At 34.5% G+C, this 25,381-nt stretch overlaps 1 protein-coding gene across 1 annotated transcript; it reads left to right on the top strand.

The window, feature by feature from the left end:
* The first annotated feature begins 11,575 nt into the window (after window positions 1-11,575).
* LOC105780827 (transcription factor MYB97) lies at window positions 11,576-14,027 on the top strand. Its single transcript, XM_012605350.2, has 3 exons — window positions 11,576-11,914; window positions 12,463-13,606; window positions 13,868-14,027. Exons 1-3 carry the CDS (start codon window positions 11,576-11,578, stop codon window positions 13,987-13,989), a joined length of 1,605 nt encoding a protein of 534 aa, XP_012460804.1. The 3' UTR covers window positions 13,990-14,027.
* The last annotated feature ends 11,354 nt before the right edge of the window (window positions 14,028-25,381 follow it).

The following is a 25,381-nucleotide window of genomic DNA, read 5'->3' as shown; positions in this document are numbered from 1 at the left end:
TAAAAAAATGCTTTCTTCTTTGTTTTTTTTCTCTCCAAGGCTTTCCATGTCCGGCCATGGGAGCCACCGTCGATCCGCCGTGGCCACCAATCGTCAGCAACTGTGACTGTCGTTCCCGGTTGCTAGATTTCACGAAAAAGCCTATTTTAGCCGTTTTATCTCCCCTAGCCCCGATCTGAGGCTAAAATCCCCAAAAGACCACCAAAATACTAAAAAGAGACCAAAAAACCCTTCTGTTTTCCTGGGTTTCGAGAGGCGTCCAGCACCTTCCTTCTCGACGAGTTCCTTAAGTGAATTGAAGCTGATTCGGAGGTCATGCGCCGAAAGGAGCCGTCCTTCATCGAAGACGGCGTCCTCACCCACCCTGATGGTGGAATACGAAGCAGTGTTCAGGTAAAAACCTTCTATTTATTTTATGTTTTCTTAAACAAAAAATAGCAGATAAAAAAAAGAGTCACTTTTGAAGTTTGCATTCTATTTTTTCAAAAAAACCTCCTTTTACAATCTGTTTTCAAGCTCTTTATAACTGAATTACAATATTATTTTTCTATTTTTTTCTATTGTTTCATACTGTTTCTTGTGTGTTATTGCGTTTCTTCTTCTGTCCTTTTTTTTCTTTTTTTGCAGGTGGTGGTTGATGATGATGGTGGCAAAGATGAAAGGCCTCGAGTGGCGTGGTTGTGAAGGGATAGGAGGCGGCGCGAGAGAAGTGGTGCCAAAAACCCTATTCTGAAATAGTTTGGGCCACTGGGCCTTTAGGTTTTTATATTTGGACCTGATATTTTTTTTTGTAAATGGACTGTTGCAATGGACTTTTGATTTTTTGGTTAAAATTTTTGTTTTATTTGTTTGTAATCTAGGCCCAAGGAATTTCCGAAACGAAAGAAGTTGGGGAAAATGAGGAAGAAAGAAACATAGAAATAGAAACTATTTTTGAAGGGGGAGGGGCTAACCAGAAACAGGGGACCGAAGAAAATACTTCTTCCTTTTTTTCAGATGAAGAGGTGGATCCGAGCAAAATCGACGAAACAGAAAAGCTACGAGTGACTGGAAAAAATAATAAAGGGCGAACTCCACTTTCGTTTTAAAGAGACATACTATAAAAATAGATCAGTTTATGAAACTTCTTATCTGGATGGGAATCAAGAAAGTTCGAAGTTAGAAATATTAAAAAAAAAAGAAAATAAATATTTATTATGGATTGAAAAATCTCTTGTGACACTTCTTTTTTATTCTAAATGATGCGATCGACCTTTGCGATATATAAAAAATGACCGGGTTGAAAATGCTATAAAAAAATGAAATGTCACAATATTTTTTTATACATGTCAAAGTGATGGAAAATAAAAAAATATCTTTTAGGGCGAAATTGTTCCATTACACATATATTAAATTTTTTACATCCGGGCAGCGCGGAACAATGCATTAACGAGCGAGTACTTTTACAGTATTTCTTTTATTACGTCGAAATAAAAGTAATCTTAAATTATCAAAATCAAAGATCAAGAATATTGAAGCACACTTTTCTAACAAATGAATCTGGAAACAAACGGTTCAGAACTCAGAAACATCTAATGTTGTTCCCAGAAGTCTGGCGGCCTGTTAGCTATCAAAATAAACAACCCAGACATAAAACAACAATAACCCATTATCAAACAATCTACAAGTTATCCCTCTACAGTGTGTACATATATATGTATATGAACGATATAGGTAACCACAGTTAGGTAGTTGAAGCTCTTCTAACGGAAAGAATGGCGAGGAAATTCCGATTGCTTTGCTTTGGTTTGTTGTTGGTGGAGGTCGACATCATATTCTTCTTCCCAGGTTTCTTCTGATTCCGAAGAACACAAACATCGCCATGGCAAATATATTTGGATTCGGAAGATTCTGTAAAGCAGCCGAAGATGTTTTGCAGCAAAGCCATGGAAGCTAGAAGTTTATGCTTCGAAGAAGAAGAAGAAGAAGAAGATGTATTATCATTCACCATTCATCATTCATGGTTTTTGCCGACAGATTTATAAAGGGTCGATGGCATGGCATCTTAAATTATGGTTGGGGCAATGGTCAATGTTGGTTGGCAGAAATTACTATACTTTGTATTTTCAGCTTAACATAGGCACACGTTTATATTGTATAAACCATATATATAATATTGGAAGGACCATATATATATTTATTTTGAAGTGTCAAACCAACCAAAACGTGTACGACCAAGGGATTCCAGAGTTTTGATTTCTTTTTCCTTTGAAGTAACGTACTTTGGTTTCGGTGGTTGATCTTATTAGACTTTAGTAAGTCTATTTTCCTTTTTCAATGTACGAACTGGTCATATTCTAACTAAAGTAAGGGTAGTTATACAAATGAACATTCAATTATGCTTGCATTTTTTGTCACTCAACTTTAAAATTATTAAATTATTTAGAACTAGGATCAAATTAATAGAATATGTAAGTATTGAGGATTAAATATGTTATTATACTAGTTAGAAAAAGGCTTTACGTTATAACTTTAACGATGGTGACCAAAACAGAAACAATTTCAAACGATAATACCTAAATTGAAAGTTTTTAAAGTTAGGTAACCATTTGTATAGTTAACCCCTAAAGTAATTAGTGCGTAATATATTTTAGGGTAAATTACTTTAGTAGTCATCCAACTATTAGTAATTTTTTATCATCTAACTATGAAAAGTTACAAAATGGTCACTTAAGCATTAGTAAATTTCTTTTTGGTCACCCAACTGTTCACTTTTTTCTTTTTTGGTCACCAACGGGCTAATGGTGACAACTTCTAAAATTGGTATAATAGTAACTTTGACCCCTCAACAATTATACATTGTGTCAATTTAGTCTTGATTCTAAATGTAACCCTCAACATTTACACATTGTGTAATTTGATCTTTTTTTCTGCAATTTTACTTTTCTTTGCGACCCTTTCACCTAAAAAGCTAAAAAAATAAATTTATCAGCTAAACTTGATTAAAAATATACAAAACATAGAAACACTCAAAAATCCAAGATAATAATTTTCATCTTTTCTCATTCTTTTAAAATTAACCCTCAATGTCATAAGGAAAAGCAAAATTACAAAAGAAAAGTAAATTACAAAACGTGTAAATGTTGAGAGTTAATTTTGTTTAGAATCAAGACTAAATTAACATAATTTATAACTGTTGAGGATTAAAGTTGCTATTATGTCAATTTTAAAAGTTGCCTTGTTAGCCAACTAGTGACAAAAAGACAAAATTGAATAGTTGGATGACTATTTTGAAATTTTTCATAGTTGGGTGAACAAAAAGAAATTTATTAATAGTGAGTGACTACTAGAGTAGTTTACCCTATATTTTATAATTTATATTAACTACCGTGATATTTTAAAAGAAAAAACTGATATTTACTTATCCGAATTTCGCCACGAATCAATCACATATCAATTCAATTGAGAAATTACTAAAACTCATTATTTTTATAAAATAAAAATATTCATATAAGGGTATTTTTATCTTTTATCTTTTAAATAAAATATTACTATCTTAATATTTGAATTTAAGAAACCATGATCTTTAAAATTTTAATTTAATTAATCATTTCAACCAAAACATCATTTGACTTTTGTATGAAATTTTAATAATTAAATATATCTTGCACAAAATTCCTTTTTTCACTCACATCGTGAGTGTTGCATAATATTATATATATATAAGCGAAGCGATAATAAGACATGAACAAAACTAGAAATATTGTAAAAAGGAGTGAAGCATACATTTTTTGATACAATATGTAACAACTCGTTTTTTAGTGGTGTCCGAAATAGTGATTCAAGACCACCAAATCCAGCGAGTAAGCTCGTAAATCTTATTGTTTAATATTTACGAGTCAAATATGATTTTAAAAATATTTTTGAATTAATATTTTATATCTTATAATGAATTATTAGATTCAAATGATAAAACCCTAGTTCAAGTGGTTTTGAAAAAGGAGGTATCGGGACCTTGTTTCTATAAATCGAGCCGTAAATATTTTTATAAATATTTAAGGAGTGTTAATAAGATGGTATTAAAGTTTCATTGAAAAATTTTAACGTTTAGATAGTTAATTAATTAAAAGAACTAAATTGAAAAAGATGCAAAATTTTCTAATTATAATATTTAAGAGATTAAATGGCTTGATTAATAAAAGAGGAAGGACTTAAGAAGCAAATATACCTAAACTAAAATGATGAGGCGGCATAAGCATGGAAAATAATAAAATAAAAGGATTTAATGGTAAAATGGTAAATTGTTTGAAATTAAAACAAACAAATTGAATTTTAATGTTTCTATGCAATTCATCTTCTACATTCTGCTTAAACCGACATGGAGGGAGAGCTTTAAGCTGGTTTTCATATTTTTGCTGCAGGTAAGTTCAATTTATCCTCGTTTTCAATAATTTTTATGTTTTTATATTGTTACAACTAGGTCTAGTTAAACCGTACCTTCGATTTTGAAACTGTTAAAGATTTTGAATGTTGCCATTGATGAATATATATGATTTTAGATGTTAAATGATGAATTTGAGATATTGGTTGATATTTAAAGGTATTTTGTTAAGTAATTTTGATGAATTTTTCAATTAGAGACTAAATTGTTGTGAAATTATTGCAAAAATGGACTGTATTAAATTCCATGAACATTCTTCTAGCTTGGATTTGTATTAAAATGGCAAATTTGCATGTTTTGAGTTCAGGGACTAAATTGAATAAAAGTTAAACTTTAGAGGTATTTTATAAAATGTCAAAATGAATAAATTGCATGAAATGAATGGTTTTATCTTATAAATTAATATATTGAATGAAATTATTAATTTAGATCGAGATCAGGTGGAAAATCGAGAAAAATAGAAAATTATCAAAATGCCCCTGAACTTTAGTATTGTTGCAATTTATCCAGGTAAGTTCATGTAATTAAATTATATATTTATATGTTTGAATTGAATTTGATGCATGTGAATTGTGCAATGGTCATGTATGAAAGTCATTCACATATCCGATAATGTCCGACAAATATTAAGTCCCATATGAATAAATGAAATTTGATGGATACAAGTTCCCGAATTGGTTGTAGTCCTGTATGTGTTGCGGACACACCACAGCTCGAAAGGGCATCCCGTTATTAGCTCTCATGATCTTCCTAATATTTGGCTCTCACGAGCGACCCATTAAATGGTTCTTGCGAGCTCCCCAATTAATGGCTCTCTTTTGAGTTTCCTGTTTATTCCTCTTCGGAGAGCTTCCCGTTAATGGCTCTCTGGAGCTTCTCGATATTGGCTCGCTTGAACTTCCCGTTAAAGGCTTTTCGGAGCTTCCCATTACATGGTTCACATGAGTTTCCCGTTATATGGCTCGAAAGAGCTTCCCGATTACATGCTCGTATGACATACCTATATATGAATTGACAGTTTACAGAATTGTACACTTCGTGTGTACTACCCGTGTATCTATCAAATAATGAACGATTCAACGGGCAAAGTTCTAGTATGAGATAATCTCAATTCAAGACGAATTATTACGAAAATAAATTTGAAATATATGGATATGATTTGTACATGTTATATGGACACGAAATGTGGAAAGTATATGTATATGTAAATTTTATTATTATTGAGTTCATACATTTCTTGATATTTATATGAAATACATGGAAATGATGGTATATGATATATTGATATAATGAAATGAATGATATATGTTTATGAAGAAACGATAAGAGAATGATATGTATCATGACATGTACATATATGAATATTTTTGATATGACGATACAAGGAAATTATGTAAGTTGAGACTAGTAATAAATTCAAGTGTGACATATCGAGAAAATAAATTTATCAATGTTGAATTTATATGAAATATGTGCAAGTACGCTAACCAGTGTTGTTGTTGATGCTTAGGCAAGTGCCAAGCTATTGGTTGAATGGTAATATGTTATTTATATGATGCACTGAAATGGTAAGAACTCAAGAGAAAATATGCTAGTGCTCATGAAAGAGGGGTAAGGTTTAAGTTTTGCAATTTCTTATTAAATGACTTATCATGTGATTAATTCGAAAAAGGCTATGTTTAAATGTACTAGTTTGTGACTATGGTTGAATGATATGTTTATGACTGGTGTGTTATGCATATGAAATGAGTGTGGAAATTAAAGAAATGCAAATGAAAATAAAGACATTTGGAAGAGTTAAAGTTGTTTAAAATCCTACCATGCTAGGAATAATATGTATAAATGATGTTGTGGATTTATTCACCTTGTGAGTTATTGAATATAACTTCACGAGTATTGCGGTGCCAATATTGGATTATTCTTGATATGTATAAATTTCATATTTAAAATGAAGTGATATGATTAAAATTTATATGAGCTTACTAAGCATTCATTGCTTACGTAGTTGTTTTCCTTTACTTTCCAGATTATCGGAAACTCGATCGAGTTGGAAGCTTGTCAAAGATATATCACACTATCTATCGGTTCTATCAGTATTTTTGGAAGTTTTGATTTTGGTTATAATGGCATGTATAGGTATTCTGGTTAATGTTGTTCTATATGTGTTTTGTTAAAATTAGTCACTTATTTGGCTTATGTTTAGGCACATTTTGGTTTGGTGCATATTTGCCTTATATGATTGATGTGTGATTTTGTTTATGATTGTACGGTAGAAGATAAAATGTTAGCTAAAAGTGCATTTATATACATGTGTTTTAGGATGTGATGAATTGATCAGGAATCGGTATCTTAATATATAATGTATAAATATATTTAAATATATTAGTATTTAAAATACATTTTGGCACCAGACGGTATGTTTTGGTAGGTAAGTGACTTGGTTTGAAATCATACAAATTATCTTGGTAAACCTTGGGTACAATTATGCATATACGTTAGTTGTACATATGAATATATTGAATACATGAACACACATTTCATAATCTGTCATCTGAGGTGCCCAAAGGAATATTGGTTGTATGTTAAGATATTGTATATTTAAGGCTTGTTTTTAACTTGTTTTGGATGCCATAATATGACTTGTTTGTATGTATGATGATAACTATAGGTACATGCCTTGTTGGGTGAGAAAAATGACTTATAAAATAGCTTATTTCCATCCACATGGGTAGAGACACAGGCGTGTGTCTCAACCGTGTGTGACACACAGCCAAGTGATATGGCCGTGTGTCCCCTATGTCTTTTAAAGAGTACAAGTCAGTATATTTACACGGCCTGGCACACGGACGTGTGGTTTGGCCATGTGACCCAAGTCAAAGAGCTCATAATTTTGGACACGGGCTGAGACACGACCGTGTGTCCCTATTTCGAATGCCCACACGACCTGAGACATGGGCGTGTCTCTTAACTGTGTGAGACACACGGCCTAGCCACACGGGCGTGTGTCCCTTGCACCTTTAAAAAAAAAGAAAAATTTAATAATTTTTGAAAAATTCTTTGAGTTTTCGATATAGTCCCGATTTGTTTCTAATGCCTAATTTGGGTCTCGAGGGCTCGTGTAAGAGATAATATGTATGATTTTTATTGGTTTTTGACATGAATTCTATATGATATGAAATGTTTGAAATTTCTGTCTATTTGTTCTGTAAACTCTGGTAATGCTCCATAACCCTGTTTCGACAATAGATTCGGGTTAGCGGTGTTACACAATATTGGGGGTAGGGGATGGGATCATATGATTTGGACCAGTGTCAAATGGGTGTCTGACGAGAGCTACAAGTCAAGATGAGTGACGTATGCATGTTTAAAGTAAAAAAAAAAATACAAAACATTTATGTTAAATTTTACTATTGGTTCTTAGATTATGTGTAAGTTGCAGATTTAATCCTTGTATGTGATGGTTAGTTTATCTACCAAATGTGTTTTTGGGTATATGTTTGATAACATGATAAAGTTACATATTTTATATATGAACTCACTAACCTTGTAAGACTTGTAATGTGTATAGGTAATTAATGAACTCATGACCAGGATATTGAATTATCTTCTAAAATGTTTAAATTACATCCTTTATGGTAAGTTAAAGTTTAAGTATATTACAAACTTACTAAGTTTAATGCAAGCTTACCTCGTTTTGGGTTTTCTTCTTTGTAGATCATCGGATTCGAGCTGTCGATTGGATTATTTTTGGAGATCACACTATCTGCTCAACAATTTAGTATAAATTGTGATTATTTTTATTTAGGTTATAAGTGGCATGTACTAGGAGTGTTAAAGTTTACTTGTTCATAATTTTGTTGTTTTATGTTTTGGTTATGAAATATTGTGAAAGTGTTTCTTATTTAGTACTTATAGCTTACTATTAGTTCTCAATTTCTAATCTCTTCAAAAACAAGTTGGAAAATACTTTAAAACAATTATTTAATTCAGAAATCCAAGTTTCACCATTAACGATTTCAATTTTAACTAAAACAGGAAGTTTGTTTTAGTGAGTTTAAAACATGTTTTCAAAATGCTAGAGCTCGATAGGTCGTTAATTAAACCTGCCTTGAGCCCTACCCTTAATTTAAAAAAGATGATTCGATAGGTCGAAGCTTATTAAGTTAAATCTTTTTTTGACCTCCCTAAGTGTGACATTATATGTTCTCCCCCATTAGTTGGATTTATTATATCCAACATTGTTGAAGCAATGAGAGGGAAACCATGCATAGGGGTGTGCTTAAAGACCATTTGGTTAGTGTTGTGGCTTTGTTTTTGGAGTCACTAGGTATTTTGTTTCCAAGCTTTTTGTGCTAAATATCCCTCACAATCTTTCTTCAAGCCAACATTAAAAGTGATGTTTTTCAATACGTTGCAAGAGGTAAATGGGATGGCCAATGCTATGATGGAAGCTAAACTTATCATCTTAGTGTATTTTGGGACTAGTGGTGAATTATGATGATTGTGATTCATGTTCATTGTTTTTGGCATTTGTTTGTTGTGGTTCATTGTGGCTTTATGTGTACTGTTTTGCAATGTTCATTTTGCAAGAACTTTTATTCTTTGCTTTTGGCAATTATTATGTAGTTTGTTTTGTAATACCATTGTCTTTTCTTTAATAAAAATTCTAATACTGGCTAAAAAAAGAAAAGAAAGTAATAAATATTATTATAGTGATATTTTATGTTTTCATATTTTCATATACAATTTTTATATAAATCAACTAAAAACCACTACTTAAAATAAGTCAAATGTCTAAGAATCGACCCTAATGTTGATGAATGTTAAAATCATTTACCACTCCATTAGGATTTATTGTTTGTTATAACCTTCCCCATTAAGGGCACATGGCAGAAAAATGAGTGACCTAGTAAAAGCCTAAATAGGTACCCACGAATGGCCCCTGATCAAATACCTTTTATGGTGACCCTCCTGCTGGACCATGCATGAGCAACCACCCCTTTTGGGCCTTCAAATGGGACCACCAGGGCATAATAACTTTATGCAACCTCAATAAGGAGAATGTCAAAGCAAAACCACATTACTATGCATGGCAATGATTGACATGTAACAGACCTACCACCTAGCCAACCACATGAGCAAACTACCATCAATATTGTAAGTGTGTGTCAACACTACATGACAAGGGGACCTCTCTTAGATATACCCCAACACATGAGGAAGAAGGATCTTCCCTTTTTTCCCCAAGTATTCCCTCTGTTACTTAGCATCCCCTCTTTCTTAGCTTCCAACTCTGACGGTTCACTTGTCACAAGTGAACTGACCTCCTTGTAATCATCACCTTCTCCTCTTTATCTCTTCCTTATTGATATCGTGTATCAACATTGTTGAATAAATCTTTTATAGATATAATTTTTGTTGTTTCACTCACGGTGTGATTAGCCTAGTATTATAAACATGTAATTGAGGTAATTTTTTAATTATACATTTATTTATTTTAAGATAGAATGTCAAGGAAAGAATTTCATTTTCATAAAAAATTGATTCTATGCAAATAAAAGTTTTATTTTTCTTTATGAAGTTGAATGAAACAACAAATGTGAAAAGAGAAGTAATTGCATATTAACTAAATTGACAACAAAATTGAAGATAATGATGAGTATGAGCAGTGGAAGAAGGGATTGAGAATATTTAAAATGGTTTTATAATATTATTATTTATTTTATTTTAAATTAAATTAAATTAAATTTTATTTATTGTTAGGAAGTTATTTTTTTAAATATTATATTATTGTAATTTTTAGGAAGTTGGATTTTTTAGTTTTTCTTTAATTTATTATATATTATTTTTAGAATACAATTGAATAACATTTTCAAAATTTGGATTTTTTAGTTTTTCTTTAATTTATTATTTCTTATTATTTTAGAATACAATTAAATAATATTCTCAAATTTTGGTTAAGTTTAACCGATTACTACTTAAATTGTCATTTTAAATTTTAAAATAATAATAATAATAATAATAATAATATAACTAATTTATTTCCATCAAATTTGTAAAGATTAAAAGAAGAAAAGCATGTCGCTCTTATATTGTACACATGCAAAGTTTTTAATGCTGTATGATGAATTACTTTTAATTATGATTTCAAATTATTAAAATATTTTACAAATTTTAATTATCTTTAATAATGATTACTTAAAATAATTACACAAACTTAAAAATAATTTATTAAATAACCAAAATAAGTAAACACAAATATTAATAAATTGCTATTAGAATAAAATTGAATTTTGTTATTACATTATTAATATTTAATAAACTGAAAATAACACATAAAATCAATTTCAAGTTGAATTTAATAATGAAGGGTTTCTTTGTAAAAAGAAAATGTAACTAAAAAGACCCTTAAAAGGGTTATTGGTCCAATAATATAAGCTAAAATAAGATATTAAATCAACATTGTATCATGATTAATGAGGGTCAAAACCTTTTACTGTCCCTTTGATTTTGACCAGAGATAAATATTTCCCGAATGCAAAAAATCCACCTCAAAGTTAGAATATATTCTATTTAAGTTTATATTCCTTAACGTGTATGAAAACCCATAATGACAAGCCATTTCTAGACTGTCAAAAAACATTGGGAAAAACCAGAGGGGAAAAGCTGTAAACCTTCTTTGTAATGAAAACGAAAGCCGCCTATTTGTGGGTCTAACCCTCCTTTTAGGGTATAGCTTAGGCCCCCCCTTTTTTCTTCACCCAAACCCTCTTTCTATTTGCCTCTGACATGAGCTTTGTCTCCAAAGAACAAAACCCAGACTTATGATCTCGAGTTTCTTCATTTCTACTTTTCATTTTGATGAGGGCAAAGACTTGATTTCTTTGTCCCTTCTCTCTTCATTTTTCTTATAACAAAACAACCTACCTTTAAGAAAACATCACATAGTTTTCTTCTTGCTTCTTCATTTTTGCTTTTCCCTTCTCCTCTTCCTTTTTTAAACGAATGAGAAGGTGAAAAGAATTGAAAACACCTCCCAAAACCCTCCATTAAACACCACCAAAGGTCCAAAAATAACTAGATATAGCTCTCTTTTTCACGTGTATATATATATATATATATATTAAATTATTAATTAGTATATAACGTGGGAAGATGATGATGATGGGAGGAAACAACCAGATCACTACACAAAACGAGGGTGGTGGTTCCAACAACGGTGGCGGAGAAGGTGGTATAATGTTGAAAAAGGGGCCGTGGACGGCTGCGGAAGATGCAGTGTTGGCGGATTACGTGAGGACTCATGGTGAAGGGAACTGGAATGCAGTACAAAAGAATACAGGATTGGCACGTTGTGGGAAGAGTTGTAGGCTAAGATGGGCTAACCATTTAAGACCTAACTTGAAAAAAGGTGCCTTTTCACCTGAAGAAGAAAGGATTATTGTTGAGTTGCATGCTAAAATGGGTAACAAATGGGCTCGCATGGCAACTCAGGTATAATTTGTTTAATAACTCTTTTTTATTTTTTTTAATTTTCTTCCATGGAGTTTCAGACTGTTTGTCATTCCGATCTTGCATGGTCTTTGTTGGTAAATTCAAATTCTACATTCTAAAACAGTTTATATTTATGGTTTTGTTAATTAATTTCTTGATTTTAAAAGTTATCATTTTGATTATATCAGTTTGAATCTGCATTTTGTTCGTAATCTGGGTAACTTTCAAGAATTTTAATCACTTAAACCCTGCTATTTTTTCTTCTTGTTCATATTTTTTAGAATATTGACAACATATAATTAGCTATATATATATATATATATATATATTTAGGAACACGTCTAGCTGTTTAATTTACTTCCTATAGTGTTGTTGTTGTTGTTTCAGTTTTGAACTGATTATCTATAAAAAAACCCCACAATTTTCTAATAATAGTCTCATCATCAAAGATCAAATCCCTTTTTTCTTCATCAATTTTTACCAATCTTCAGACTTTTGGTTATCATTTATCTGTTATTAATTATTGCTTTTGTTTGCTTATGATGTAGCTTCCGGGAAGAACAGATAATGAAATCAAGAACTATTGGAACACAAGAGTGAAGAGAAGGCAACGCCAAGGCCTCCCACTTTACCCTCCTGAAATCCAACCTCTCTATTCCCAACACCAACGAAACCAGCACCGATCACTGCCGTCGACACCTCTCCCGTCCCCAACAGCCACGTCAACGTCTTCCTTCTCCTTCCAAACACCGCCAAACCCGTCGTCCTCGACAACTCTCCACGGCTCGATCTTAACACCAGCACACCCTCTCCATATCCCACGTTCAGCATCATCCCACGTTCTGTACAACCCACAAACCCCACCACCTCTTCATAGTGCAAGTGCAGTTTCAACACCATGTCCATCCCCACTTCCAAGTTCTTCCCCTTCAACACCAACCCCTGTGTCTCCACTTCAATCTCCCCATAAGCCTGCATTTTCAACTCTCCCTCTCTTTGATTCTTCAACATCAAACACTTGTAATAATAACATCAACACTAATAATGCTATTCTTCAATCTCCTTCTGATTTCTTTTTCCCTAGAGCAACCCCTCCTCTTCAGACACCAATGCGTTATAAGCGCTTTAGACCTGATGTAAGTGAAAGTATCAACAATGAAAGACATAATAACAGTATTTCTGTCAATGGCGGCTGTAGCAGTACCAGTTCCAGCTTTATGTCACAGTATCCTCCCTTTCAGAAAACATCTTTTTTCAATTCCCATGCTGCACCAAATGTTACTACTAGTACGCCATTGACATCCCCACACTACTCCCCTTCATATACCTTGGATCCAGTCACACTTGATCTTGCTTCATCTTCAAGGATCCTCGCTGATCATCAGAATTTCGATAACGGTCAGTTTATATCGACTCCGGGATTCGATTACACGTCAAAAACCGACGATCTCCCTTCGAACCAATTCTTGTCCTTAGATGGGACTTCAGAAGTTACATTTGATACTAAAGGGAATTGTAACTATATCAGTAATGATCAAAACAACCACCACCATTTGAGTATCCATTTTGGTGGGGGTGGCTTGTTGGATGATATGCTGGAAGAGGCTCAACTGTTGGCCGGCGACAACGACATTCTGCGGCGGGAGAGTTGTTTGGACGGATTCAATACAAGCTCTGATGGTTTAACTTCAGGTCAGTCCATGAAATATGCATTTGGCATGTTTTTCAATATGTAGGCACCACTAAATGTTGATCATGCTTAGCCTTATTTGGATGCAAGATAGGGATTAGTAATTGAAGTTCAAATAAGGTAAATAATATGCATATAATTGTCCAAGATTAGCAAAGTGAGGGAACCATTTAGAGAAAAGACTAACATTTGAACCTTATAAATGTCACCATCTCTTTTTTTATTCTGATTTTGTTTCTTTTCTATTGATTGGGTATTCAAAGGAAAAGAAGAAACAGTGACAGATCAAGAGATCAACGCTACACAAGAAGAATACTCTCGGCTACTCAATGCAATTCCTTCATCGATGCCCATGCCCGATTGGTACAACAATTGTGGGAAATGAGACCACATATTGTTCATAAAACACTATATATATACATGTAATAAGCTCGAGGTATACATTATATGAATATTCGGTGAATAAAATCTGCAAAGTAATCGACATTTATTCTGTAAAATTTTTTTTTCGACCGAGCACCAATTTTTCTTATCATGGTTTTGTCTTTGTAACTGAGGTTTTGAACTTGTTTTTTGAACTCATTACCTCACATATTTTATATGGTATTCTTGCAATGTCATTAATTGTCAATTAATAGTAATATACTTGTCTTTATTCCTTTCATGGGAGAGCCAAGCTTTCTCCTAGTATATTATAATAATGTAAGTGCATTTATAAGTTCAACCCCATATATGGCTATAAATTATCATTAGCTAAATATAGATGCCCAATGTTTCCTCAAAAGGAGATTTAATTAAATAATTATGATAATATATCAATAATTATAAATTAATAGCAATAGTGATGTATTAATTTTGTATTAATAAGCAATAAAGAATATACGTATATCAGTCAAGTTAGTGAGGCAATTTATGCTTATTTGACTTAGGGTCTTATTTTGTGATGTATTAATAAGCAAATGTGATTTGTGCATGTTCTCCACCTTTTCCTTAAAAGCTGAAATTGAAATCGTGTTTGAGTGGGTTGTGTAGAAATTATTTTTTTGAAAAATAAAAATTTTAGTTTGTCGACTTTAAAAAAATAAAAAAATTGGGAGTCGCCACCAATCTTTTATTAAGGTGTGATTGGGTCACCTAAAAATGACTTTGGTCTACAAATTTTAGAAAAACGGGTCCGGGAGTCGGTTATGTATGATGAAGGATTAGTACCCTCATTACGTCCAAAAAATTGGTACCTAGTTAATTGATTAGTGTCTTAAGGTCGAGAATTTGGAAAAATGTAATCTTTAGCAAAACTTACAAGGCTATGTATTAAGACCCTTATTATTTCAGAGAAAGAAGATACCACATCCAATGCGTTAGGGTACAGCATTCTAAGTTTCCCCAAAAATGAATTGGGCCAAAATACTGGTATAATAAAACTTTAAAAGAACATCCACTTATCCAAGATTTAAGAAATCACACCCAATACGTTAGGGCACGATTCCTCTAAAATCCCAAACTCGGAATATTTCCTTTACTTTAAAAGAACATCCACTTATCCGAGATTTAAGAAATCACACCCAATACGTTAGGGCACAATTCCTTCAAAACCCCAAACTCGGAATATTTCCTTTATTATTTTTTTAAAAAAATCTTCATTTCGAGAAATCAATGCGTCACATCCAATACGTTAGGACACAACGTGTTGAATTCCCAATAATGAGTTTTTAGTTGGTTTAAATAGCAATCCTCGATTGTTAGATTTTCAAAAAAATCGGAACCCAATACGTTAGGGCTCAATTTCCTTGAGCAATCCTAAATACGAGTATTATCTCAATTTTAAAAAATTATATTTTAAATTTTTTAAATAAAATGATGTAACATTATTTTATATGCATAAATGTCATAATAAAATGATAACAAATACAATAATAGCATAGAAATAATACAAACAAATGAATATAAATAATGACATGCAAAAGATATTAAATAAATGAGCAAAAATATGCAAACATAAATTAATAAGCGAATAATTAAGATAAATAACAAAAATACATACAAGTACACATAAAAATACATAGGTTTGAAATAAATAATATCAAAGATAATTAAATAAATAAAACAAGTATATATCTAATACAAGTACGAAAAATACTAATTTTTAAAAAAAACATATATACAACATAATAATAATTACATATAAGAATTATAAGATAAGATAAAAACAATTGCATTATCAAAAAAATATTAATTTTGAAGAAAATATGAAAAAAGGACTAAATTGGATTACAAGTAAAAATATGGGGTAAATTAGCAAATAAATAAAGTCCGGAAGACTAAATTGAATCTTGAATTACATAGAGGGCTGGAAGGAAATTTTCCTTCTCCTCTAAAACGCGCCGTTCCAGTAGGATTAAATTGAAATGAAAAATAAATTTAAAAACAAATTTAAAAACATAAAAAAACCTAATTGAAAATTCATTAAAAGGCGGAGAGGTCAAAAATGCAATTTGCCCTTCCACATGAAAAACACGCGGATCCCTGGGTCCGAGTCGGGTCGACGCGCGGATCCTCCCCTCAATATGACGCCGTTTTCAATCGGCTATTTAAGCCAAAATTTTAAAGAAAAATTGCATTTCTCTAATCCCTAAAACAAACAAAAAATTCCTTCAAAAAAGCTCTTAACCTCCGGCACCGGCCTCCGGTTGGTCGGTCATCGGCCCTTCGTCGGCCACCGCGCCGGCCGCTGATCTCTGGCGTCGGCACCACCGTCTGCGGTGGCCGAAAAAGGGAAAAAAATCCCCCTTTTAGCCTTCTCGACCCCCTTTACCCAAATCTGGACTTAAAACCTTCAAAATAAAAGCAGAGATGCCTCAAAAACCCGAGAAACCTTTCGGTTTCCGACCGTCTTTCCTCGGAGACGGCTACCTCAGAGGCTCGCGGCGGTTTAGGCTCCCAAACGCAGGTTGTTTCTTTCCTTCTCTTCTCTATTTTATTCGTATGTAAATAAAATATATGTAACAATCAAATTACAAGTATCAACCTTTGCTTTAATTTTTTTGCTCTTGATATTGCGAAAGTCGTAGTTTGTATTTTCGATTTTTAAATCGGGGGTCCGTTTATAGTATTGTCTATGGCTTTATATAGCCGAATGAAAATACAACAAATAGAAACAAGAAATCTGCTTGATTTGATTTGGTTTGATTTGATTTTCTTTCCTTTCTTGTGTTTGCAGGTGAAGATCGTGAAGATTCTGCTTGGTGATGGTGCATGTTGGCGTTAAAGGTCTTCTTCGAAACCCTAGGGTTTCTGCAAATGATTTGGGCCACTGAGCTTTGGGGCCCTGTTGTATTTCGGGTTTTGGGCTTTATAGGCCTGTTTGTAAAAAAATAGACTGCTTGTTTATTGTGGGCCAGGTAAAAATTTGGGTATTACAGCTGCCCCTCTTTGCTCGTTGTCGTGTAACAGGAACGGAGCAAAGACTTTAAAAATGACCAATTTTTACCCGGGCACGCTGGATATTGGTGATCTTCTTCTTCAAGAAACCACATTCCATCCTACTGCATCTTCAGAGGTATAGGAATTGGAGTCTCGACCTACTCCACCGCGACGTTGGGGAGATAAGATTGATATGTTTAGTCTGCCCCCACTGTAATTTCAAGGGGATAAGACTTGCGTTCTTCAGTCTGCTCCACTGCAACTTCAGGGAGATAAGACTAGATGCGATCTGCCCTCTGCAACTTCAGAGAGATAAGATCTGAGGTTTTAATCCACTCCATTGCAACTTCAGGGAGATAGGATTGTCAGCTTTAATCTGCTCCACTGCAACTTCAGGGAGATAAGATTTTCCATCTTTAGTCTGCCTCACTGCAACTTCAGGAGGATAAGACCTGCTTGCTTAGTCTGCTCCACTGCAACTTCAGGGAGATAAGACTAGATGCGATCTGCTCTCTGCAACTTCAGAGTGATAAGATCTGTGGTTTAAATCCGCTCCACTACAACTTCAAGGAGATAGGATTATCGGCTTTAATCTGCTCCACTGCAACTTCAAGGAGATAAGACTTTCCATCTTCAGTCTGCCCCCACTGCAACTTCTGGAGGATAAGACTTGCTTACTTTGTCTACTCCACTGCAACTTCAGGGAGATAAGACTAGATATGATCTGCTCTCTGCAACTTCAGAGAAATAAGATCCAAGGTTTTAATCTGCTCCACTGCAACTTCAGGGAGATAGGATTATCGGTTTTCTTCTGTTTGTTCTCTGGGGAACATAACCTGTATAATTCATTTTATGAACCTGAATATGCCTAAGATTAGGATGTCATGATCAAAATGCATCAACTGCTCCTAACTAGACCTGCATGAATGAATGCAGAATGTCATTTTCACTAGCCGACAATCTGACACTATCTTCAACATCTGATGTAATGATGACGGTACTGCCCCTGCCGAATGTATCCATGGCCTTCCTAATAAACAATTATAGGAAGGTTTGATGTCCATCACAATAAAATCTACCTCATAGACTGTTGGGGCAATCAATAGGGGTATCTCAATTCTTCCCATGACCTTCCTTTTTGTACCGTCAAATGCCCTTACTATATTTTGACACGTTTTCATGTGTGAACTATCTATGGGCAGTCTGTGAAGTGTGAATAATGGCAGTACGTTCAAAGCTGATCCATTGTCAATCAATACTACTGGCAAAATATGCCCATTGCATCGTGCAGTAATATGCAAAGCTTTGGTAGATCCCATGCCCCCAGGAGGTATTTCATCATCGTTGAAAAATATGAAATTATCAGCACTAATATTATTGACCAACCGATCTAGCTTACTGACAGAAATATCCTTGGACACATAGGTCTCATTTAGCATCTTCATCAACGCATTTCGATGTATTTCTGAATTCAAGAGTAAGGATAGTACAGATATGCGGACTGGTTGTTGATGCAACTGCTCAACGACATTATACTCACTATGCTTTAAAAATTCGAGGAACTCTACAGCTTCTTCCTCCTTCACTAGCTCAGCTATTTTCCTTTTTTGCTCCCCTAGTATGGCCTCTTTCATAGATGCTGGATTGGCCCTCACACACTGGCTCTTTGCAATCTCTTTTCCTGGGACAGTTGTATTGCACTCGTAGCTCCATGGAACCTTCTTGCTGTCCTGGTAAGGAAAGGCTGCAGGTTTCTTTATTATAATCTTTGGCATTGCTGGTGTTCTCACATCTTCCTTCTTGGGTCGCGAGATAATGACCACAGGTTGCACTCCTCTTGAAACCTTCGAAGACTCTGATGTGCAAATGCTCCCCTCCTCCTTAACTTCTTCATAAAATTTCATCTCCTTGTTATCCATCAGGTCTTGAACTAAGGCTCTGAATTCTGCGCATTCCTGGATTTTATGTCCCTCATCGTAATGGAAATCACAGTAATTTTCCACCTTTTCGAAGCTTCTCTCTGAACTCGGGATGATCAATCCCCTTTTTACCATATTTTTCCAAATCCACCTTAAAGGAATTTTCACCTCTGATATATCTCCCTTGATCTTTCTACCCAGGCTTCCACCTATCATGTTCACTTTGTTATGATCAAGTAACGAATTTTCTGTATTGGGTGAATCATCCAATTTAACCACGCCCAAGCTTATAAGTCTTTCCACCAACTTTTTGAACGTCGTACAGTGTTCTATAGAATGCCCCTCCATTCTCGCGTGATAGTCGCACCGTGCATTTGCATCGTACCACTTGGGGTATGAAGGCTGCAGAGGTTTCAAGTGGAAAGGGGCAACCACGTGTGCGTCGAATAGATTCTGATATAGCTCCCTATACGTCATTGGGATTGGCGTAAATTGAATTTTCTCTGTATTTTATCTTGTATCAGATCTCTGCTTTGATGACCCTTCTTTGGTTAATGACCACTTTTCCCGGTGATTTATCAGAATCGTCTTGAATATGAACTTGTGTTGTTGACCTCGTTCTCTTTCTTCTTCGAGGCTGCCCTTCTGCTATTTTCTCCAGCATCTATTTTTCCACTTCTGATAGCATTTTCTATCATCTCGCCATTCCTAACTATGTCGGAAAAACTTTTAGTAGCGTTTCCTAACATATGTGTAATAAATGGTGCCTTCAATGTGTTGACGAAAAGCATCGTCATCTCTCTTTCTAGAAGAGATGGCTGAACTTGGACAGCAACCTCCCTCCATCTCTGTGCGTATTGCCTGAAACTTTCACCAGGCTTCTTCTCCATGTTCTGTAGAGTAATTCTATCAGGTACCATGTCAGTCACATGGCTGTACTATTTTAAGAATGCCTGTGCTAGATCTCTCCATGAATTAATCTAGGTACGGCCCAGTTGATTGTACCATTTGGATGCAGCCCCTGTGAGGCTATCCTGGAAGCAATGTATCAGCAACTGGTCATTATTAACATATCCAGTCATCCTCCTACAGAACATAGTAATATGGGCTTCGGGGCTACTAGTCCCATTGTACTTCTTGAACTCTGGCATTTTGAACTTGTGAGGAAGTACCAGACCTGGAATCAAGCTCAATTCTCTAGCATCAATTCCATGGTAGCTCTCAGTTCCTTCTATCGCTCTAAGTTTTTCCTCCAGCCATTTATACTTTTTCTCGAGCTGTTTCGGTAATTCACCATTCATTTTCTCGATTGTCTCGTCGAAGTCTAGGATAGCCAACTTGTCTCTAGCTTGAAAGTTTATTGGTGTTTCAGTATCGTCTTGAGGCTTGATAGTGACAGAGGATTTGCGCGGATATATCCCCACTTGTTGAGAAGTAAGTCCTGAGGAATAAACAGGTCCCTCGTTGTCTCATTCTTCAATGTTGAGCACCGAGCCCTTCCCTTTGTCAACTCCTCCAGTCAATAACTGAGTCAACTTAGCCATCATACTCCTCTGAGATTCCATTATTTTATCCATCATCTTTTGTTAAATCTTCTCTAGTTGCTCATTCATTTACTCATGCATTTCCTTCTGGAACTGTTCTAGCCTTTGGTCCATGTCTCTAGTTTTCGATCGAGTACCGTAGCAGTGTTTGGTAGGTTGATTGGTTTCCAGAATAACTGAGGAGTGATTTGAATTAATTAGAATCCGTTAATGTATTTATTAATGCATATGAGACAATGCGATGCATGAAATGAATGCAGAAAATGCGTCAATTTTGATTCAATTCTATATAAAAAAAACTTTACTAGAAATTAAATTCCTTTACATAAAGTGAATTACAAATAAGACTTTGCCCTAGTACCCAGAACTCTAATCTTTCTAAGTAACAAAGCCAATTCCTGCCCCCGAACCGACTCTAATTCATATTTCACACTCAGCGTGTCAGCCTGCACTGCTAAAGTCTGTATATGATCAGCTACTTCTCGAATCTGGACCACAGCTTCCTCAATAAGATGATCTTTGCTTCTAACTTGACTCTGAAAGTGGTGAAGCTGTTCATTACTATGACTCTCGTTTGCTTTCAAGTGCTTGATCTGGATCTCATAATTTTGCAGCTCCGTTTCTAACTCTTCAATTCTTTTCTTCATTTCTTCAATCTTGCTCAAGCTAGCTTTCAACTCTTTTGCCAAATTTCGATTTCGATATTGACGTAGACATCCTTCCAACACAACCACCCTATCCTTTAGTTCACCTTTTTCCCTTTGGCTTTCTGACAAATTCTTTTCTAAGATTTCATTTCGTCTCTGCATCTCCTTACATTTCTGTTCCCATCTATCGGCTTTGTCTTTTTCTTCTTGAATTTCTGCTCGCCATTATTCTGAAGTCTTTGCCAACCCAGCAGTTCTCATTGACAAATGCATTTTTTATAATCCGTCTTCAGACTACTCAGCTCATCCTCAGCCTTGTTTTTCTCTTTCTTTAACTTCTCATTTTCAAGCTTCTGAACGTCTATATCCAATCTTAAGTTTGTCTTTTCCACCTCCATTTGCTCTATCTTTTTCTCCAAATCCGCATTTCTCCTCTCAAAATCTTGCTTTATGATTTCCAACTCAGAAGGAATGACTCGCAAATGCTCTTCTATTGACTGGATTTCTTCTTGATTTAACTTAGGTGTATTATCATTAATCCTTCTAGCCCACCATTGATGATACTCAGGAGTTTTCATTGGTCCCACAGCTAGCCTCTTCATTCAGCGAGTTTGTTTCCACGCACTAACCATCTCTTGAATGTTTTTTCTATAACCATCATCCTTGTACGAAAATTCACAATCAGCTATCCCTTGGGTCACCGGTATAAATTGTCTTGACCTATATTGCCTTAGCACCAATAATGGGGCGTATCCAGTAGCTCCCCAAACCCCTAGCAAAGGAACCCAATCAAAACTACCACACCTATACAGGATCTCATCTGAAAGTAACCAAGGAGCTCTCCACTCAATGTCCTCCTCTCGAATAATTTAAAGAATTGCTATCCACTTCTCCTTCGAAATGTCGTCTCTCTTGGGCGTAGCGACTATCTCCTTTAGTGGTGAATAATTTTCAGAGAAAATCTGATACGAAACCTTATCCACCCTCCAAAAGTGACTGTGAAACCACGCGAGTAGAAGCTGTGCACATCCAATAAATCTACTTTCGCCCGTCTTCCGGCATGCACTCAATGACCTGAAAGTCTCTGCCAAAATTACTGGAATCGGTGTAACTTTCTTATCGAGCCGGTCGAATAAATCAGTGACTGTTTCATCAACATACCCCAAGGCTTTAGGGAAGACAACCACGCCGTATATACTTAAAGCAAAAACATCTAACCTTTTCCTTACTTCTGGGTGTGTGAGAATTGCATCTTTCAAGCCTCTCCAAGGAACACACTTACTATCCCCTTTTGCTTAATTCGTGCGACAACCCACTGCTCACTCATTCCTGTTACACTCATCAGCTTCTTGGAAAAGGTTGGCACATTTACCGCTCTCGAATAGACCCTGTCCACTTGAAACTTTGAACAACAGAGTAAAGTCATATACTCTTCTATCGTAGGCACTAAATCGACCTTCCTAAACGTAAAGCAGCTGTAAGCAGGATTCCAGAATTGGGCAAGGGCTTGAAACAAATGCTTATCTACCTTCACATCAAGCAAATAAGGCAGATCCCCATAATTATCATAAAAGAGTTGTCTAACCTCATCACTCCACTGACCCCAGATTTCCTTCAATTCTTGCAAATTATTTTGAGTTACACTGATATGCGTAAAGTCCCATAACTCCGATACATGCCCATCAGCCAAACTATCACCCTTTTCTTGCTGCGTTGTTTCAGACCAAGTTCGAACAGCCGTATTGTCCTTCACTTTATCAAGAAACCCTCTTTCCATGATAAGCCTTCTATCTAGCAATTGAATCTGGATTGAAGTCTTTTATGATGAAATGAAATGCCATGTCATGCAAATAAAACACCAAAAGTCAGTATAACATAGAAACACAAGATATAATCAAGAAATAGTAATGATCCCTAATTTGATATCTATTAGGGTTTAGTATAATTCTACCTAGGGTGGATTCCTAAGGTTCATTATATGAAGTTTGGCTTCTAGAGTAAAGGTACCCGAACCAGCAGATTCCTCAATCCTCACCCATTATAGGCTCATATGGATCGAGTTCGGTTCAGGGGAATACATTTCCCTATGGCTGCACGGAGATGAAAATCTCACAAAGACATAGGTACGGATGTATCCCGGAAGCAATCCACTATCCTACACGGAGGTAAAAACCTCACGAAGGCATAGCTTCTCACTCCCACTTAAAAGGGTAAAATTGTTCAACTCATGAAATGTATAATGCAAACAACATTTAAGCAATAAGATAATGAATGCGAAAGGATGTCATGAGTTTTTTAAAAACAATATTTTCCTCGACCATAAGACAAAAATTAATCAACTTTGTGGCTCGACTCTCTTTTTTTAAAAAAAATTAGTCCCCAGTGGAGTCGCCAAGCTGTCGAAACCATTTTTTTGAAAAACAAAAATTTTAGTTTTTCGACTTTAAAAAAACAAAAAAATTGGGAGTCGCCACCAATCTTTTATTAAGGTGTGATTGGGTCACCTAAAAATGACTTTAGTTTAAAAATTTTAGAAAAACGGGTTCGAGAGCCGGTTACGTATGATGAAGGATTAGCACCCTCATTACGTCCAAAAAATTGGTACCTAGTTAATTGATTAGTGTCTTAAGGTCGAGAATTTGGAAAAATGTAATCTTTAGCAAAACTTACAAGGCTACGTATTAAGACCCTTATTATTTCAGAGAAAGAAGATACCACACCCAATGCGTTAGGACACAGCATTCTAATTTTCCCCCAAAAATGAATTGGGCCAAAATACTAGTGTAAAAAAACTTTAAAAGAACATCCACTTATCCAATATTTAAGAAATCACACCCAATACGTTAGGGCACGATTCCTCTAAAATCCCAAACTCGGAATATTTCCTTTACTTTAAAAGAAAATCCACTTATCCGAGATTTAAGAAATCACACCCAATACGTTAGGGCACAATTCCTTCAAAACTCCAAACTCGGAATATTTCCTTTATTATTTTTTAAAAAAAATCTTCATTTCGAGAAATCAATGCGTCACATCCAATACGTTAGGACACAACGTGTTGAATTCCCAATAATGAGTTTTTAGTTGGTTTAAAGAGCAATCCTCGATTGTTAGATTTTTAAAAAAATCGGAACCCAATACGTTAGGGCTCAATTTCCTTGAGCAATCCTAAATACGAGTATTATCTCAATTTTAAAAAAAAATTATATTTTTAAATTTTTTTTAAATAAAATGATGTAACATTATTTTATATGTGCAAATGTCATAATAAAAATGATAACAAATACAATAATAGCATAGAAATAATACAAACAAATGAATATAAATAATGACATGCAAAAGATATTAAATAAATGAGCAAAAATATGCAAACATAAATTAATAAGCGAATAATTAAGATAAATAACAAAAATACATACAAGTACACATAAAAATACATAGGTTTGAAATAAATAATATCAAAGATAATTAAATAAATAAAACAAGTATATATCTAATACAAGTACGCGAAAAATACTAATTTTTTAAAAAAAAACATATATACAACATAATAATAATTACATATAAGAATTATAAGATAAGATAAAAACAATTGCATTATCAAAAAAATTAATTTTTGAAGAAAATATGAAAAAAGGACTAAATTGGATTACAAGTAAAAAATATGGGGTAAATTCGCAAATAAATAAAGTCTAGAAGACTAAATTGAATGCGCGAATTACATAGAGGGGCTGGAAGGGAAATTTTCCCTTCTCCTCTAAAACGGCGCCGTTCCAGTAGGATTAAATTGAAATGAAAAATAAATTTAAAAACAAATTTAAAAACATAAAAAAACCTAATTGAAAATTCATTAAAAGGCGGAGGGGTCAAAAATGCAATTTGCCCCTCCGCATGAAAAACACGCGGATCCCTGGGTCCGGGTCGGGTCGACGCGCGGATCCTCCCCTCAATACGACGCTGTTTTCAATCGGCTATTTAAGCCAAAATTTTAAAGAAAAGTTTCATTTCTCTAATCCCTAAAAAAAAATTCCTTCAAAAAAGCTCTCAACCTCTGGCACCGGCCTCCGGTTGGTCGGTCATCAGCCCTTCGTCGGCCACCGCGCTGGCCGCCGATCTCTGGCGCCGGCACCACCGTCTGCGGTGGCCGAAAAATGGAAAAAAAAACTCCCCTTTTAGCCTTCTCGACCCCCTTTACCCAAATCTGGACTTAAAACTTTCAAAATAAAAGGAGAGACGCCTCAAAAACC

This window comes from Gossypium raimondii, chromosome 1 (assembly GCF_025698545.1).
Source record: "Gossypium raimondii isolate GPD5lz chromosome 1, ASM2569854v1, whole genome shotgun sequence".
In the NCBI taxonomy this organism is placed as follows: Eukaryota; Viridiplantae; Streptophyta; class Magnoliopsida; order Malvales; family Malvaceae; genus Gossypium; species Gossypium raimondii.
Note: the sequence above shows the minus strand (reverse complement) of the source record. Positions and strands in the feature narration are given on the sequence as shown.

Bases quoted from the DNA above. Each gene is read 5' to 3' on its own strand.
- LOC105780827 (XM_012605350.2), top strand. From the start codon at position 11,576: ATGATGATGATGGGAGGAAACAACCAGATCACTACACAAAACGAGGGT. The intron at 11,915-12,462 runs GTATAATTTGTT...CTTATGATGTAG, and splicing joins GGGCTCGCATGGCAACTCAG to CTTCCGGGAAGAACAGATAA. The intron at 13,607-13,867 runs GTCAGTCCATGA...GGGTATTCAAAG, and splicing joins CTCTGATGGTTTAACTTCAG to GAAAAGAAGAAACAGTGACA.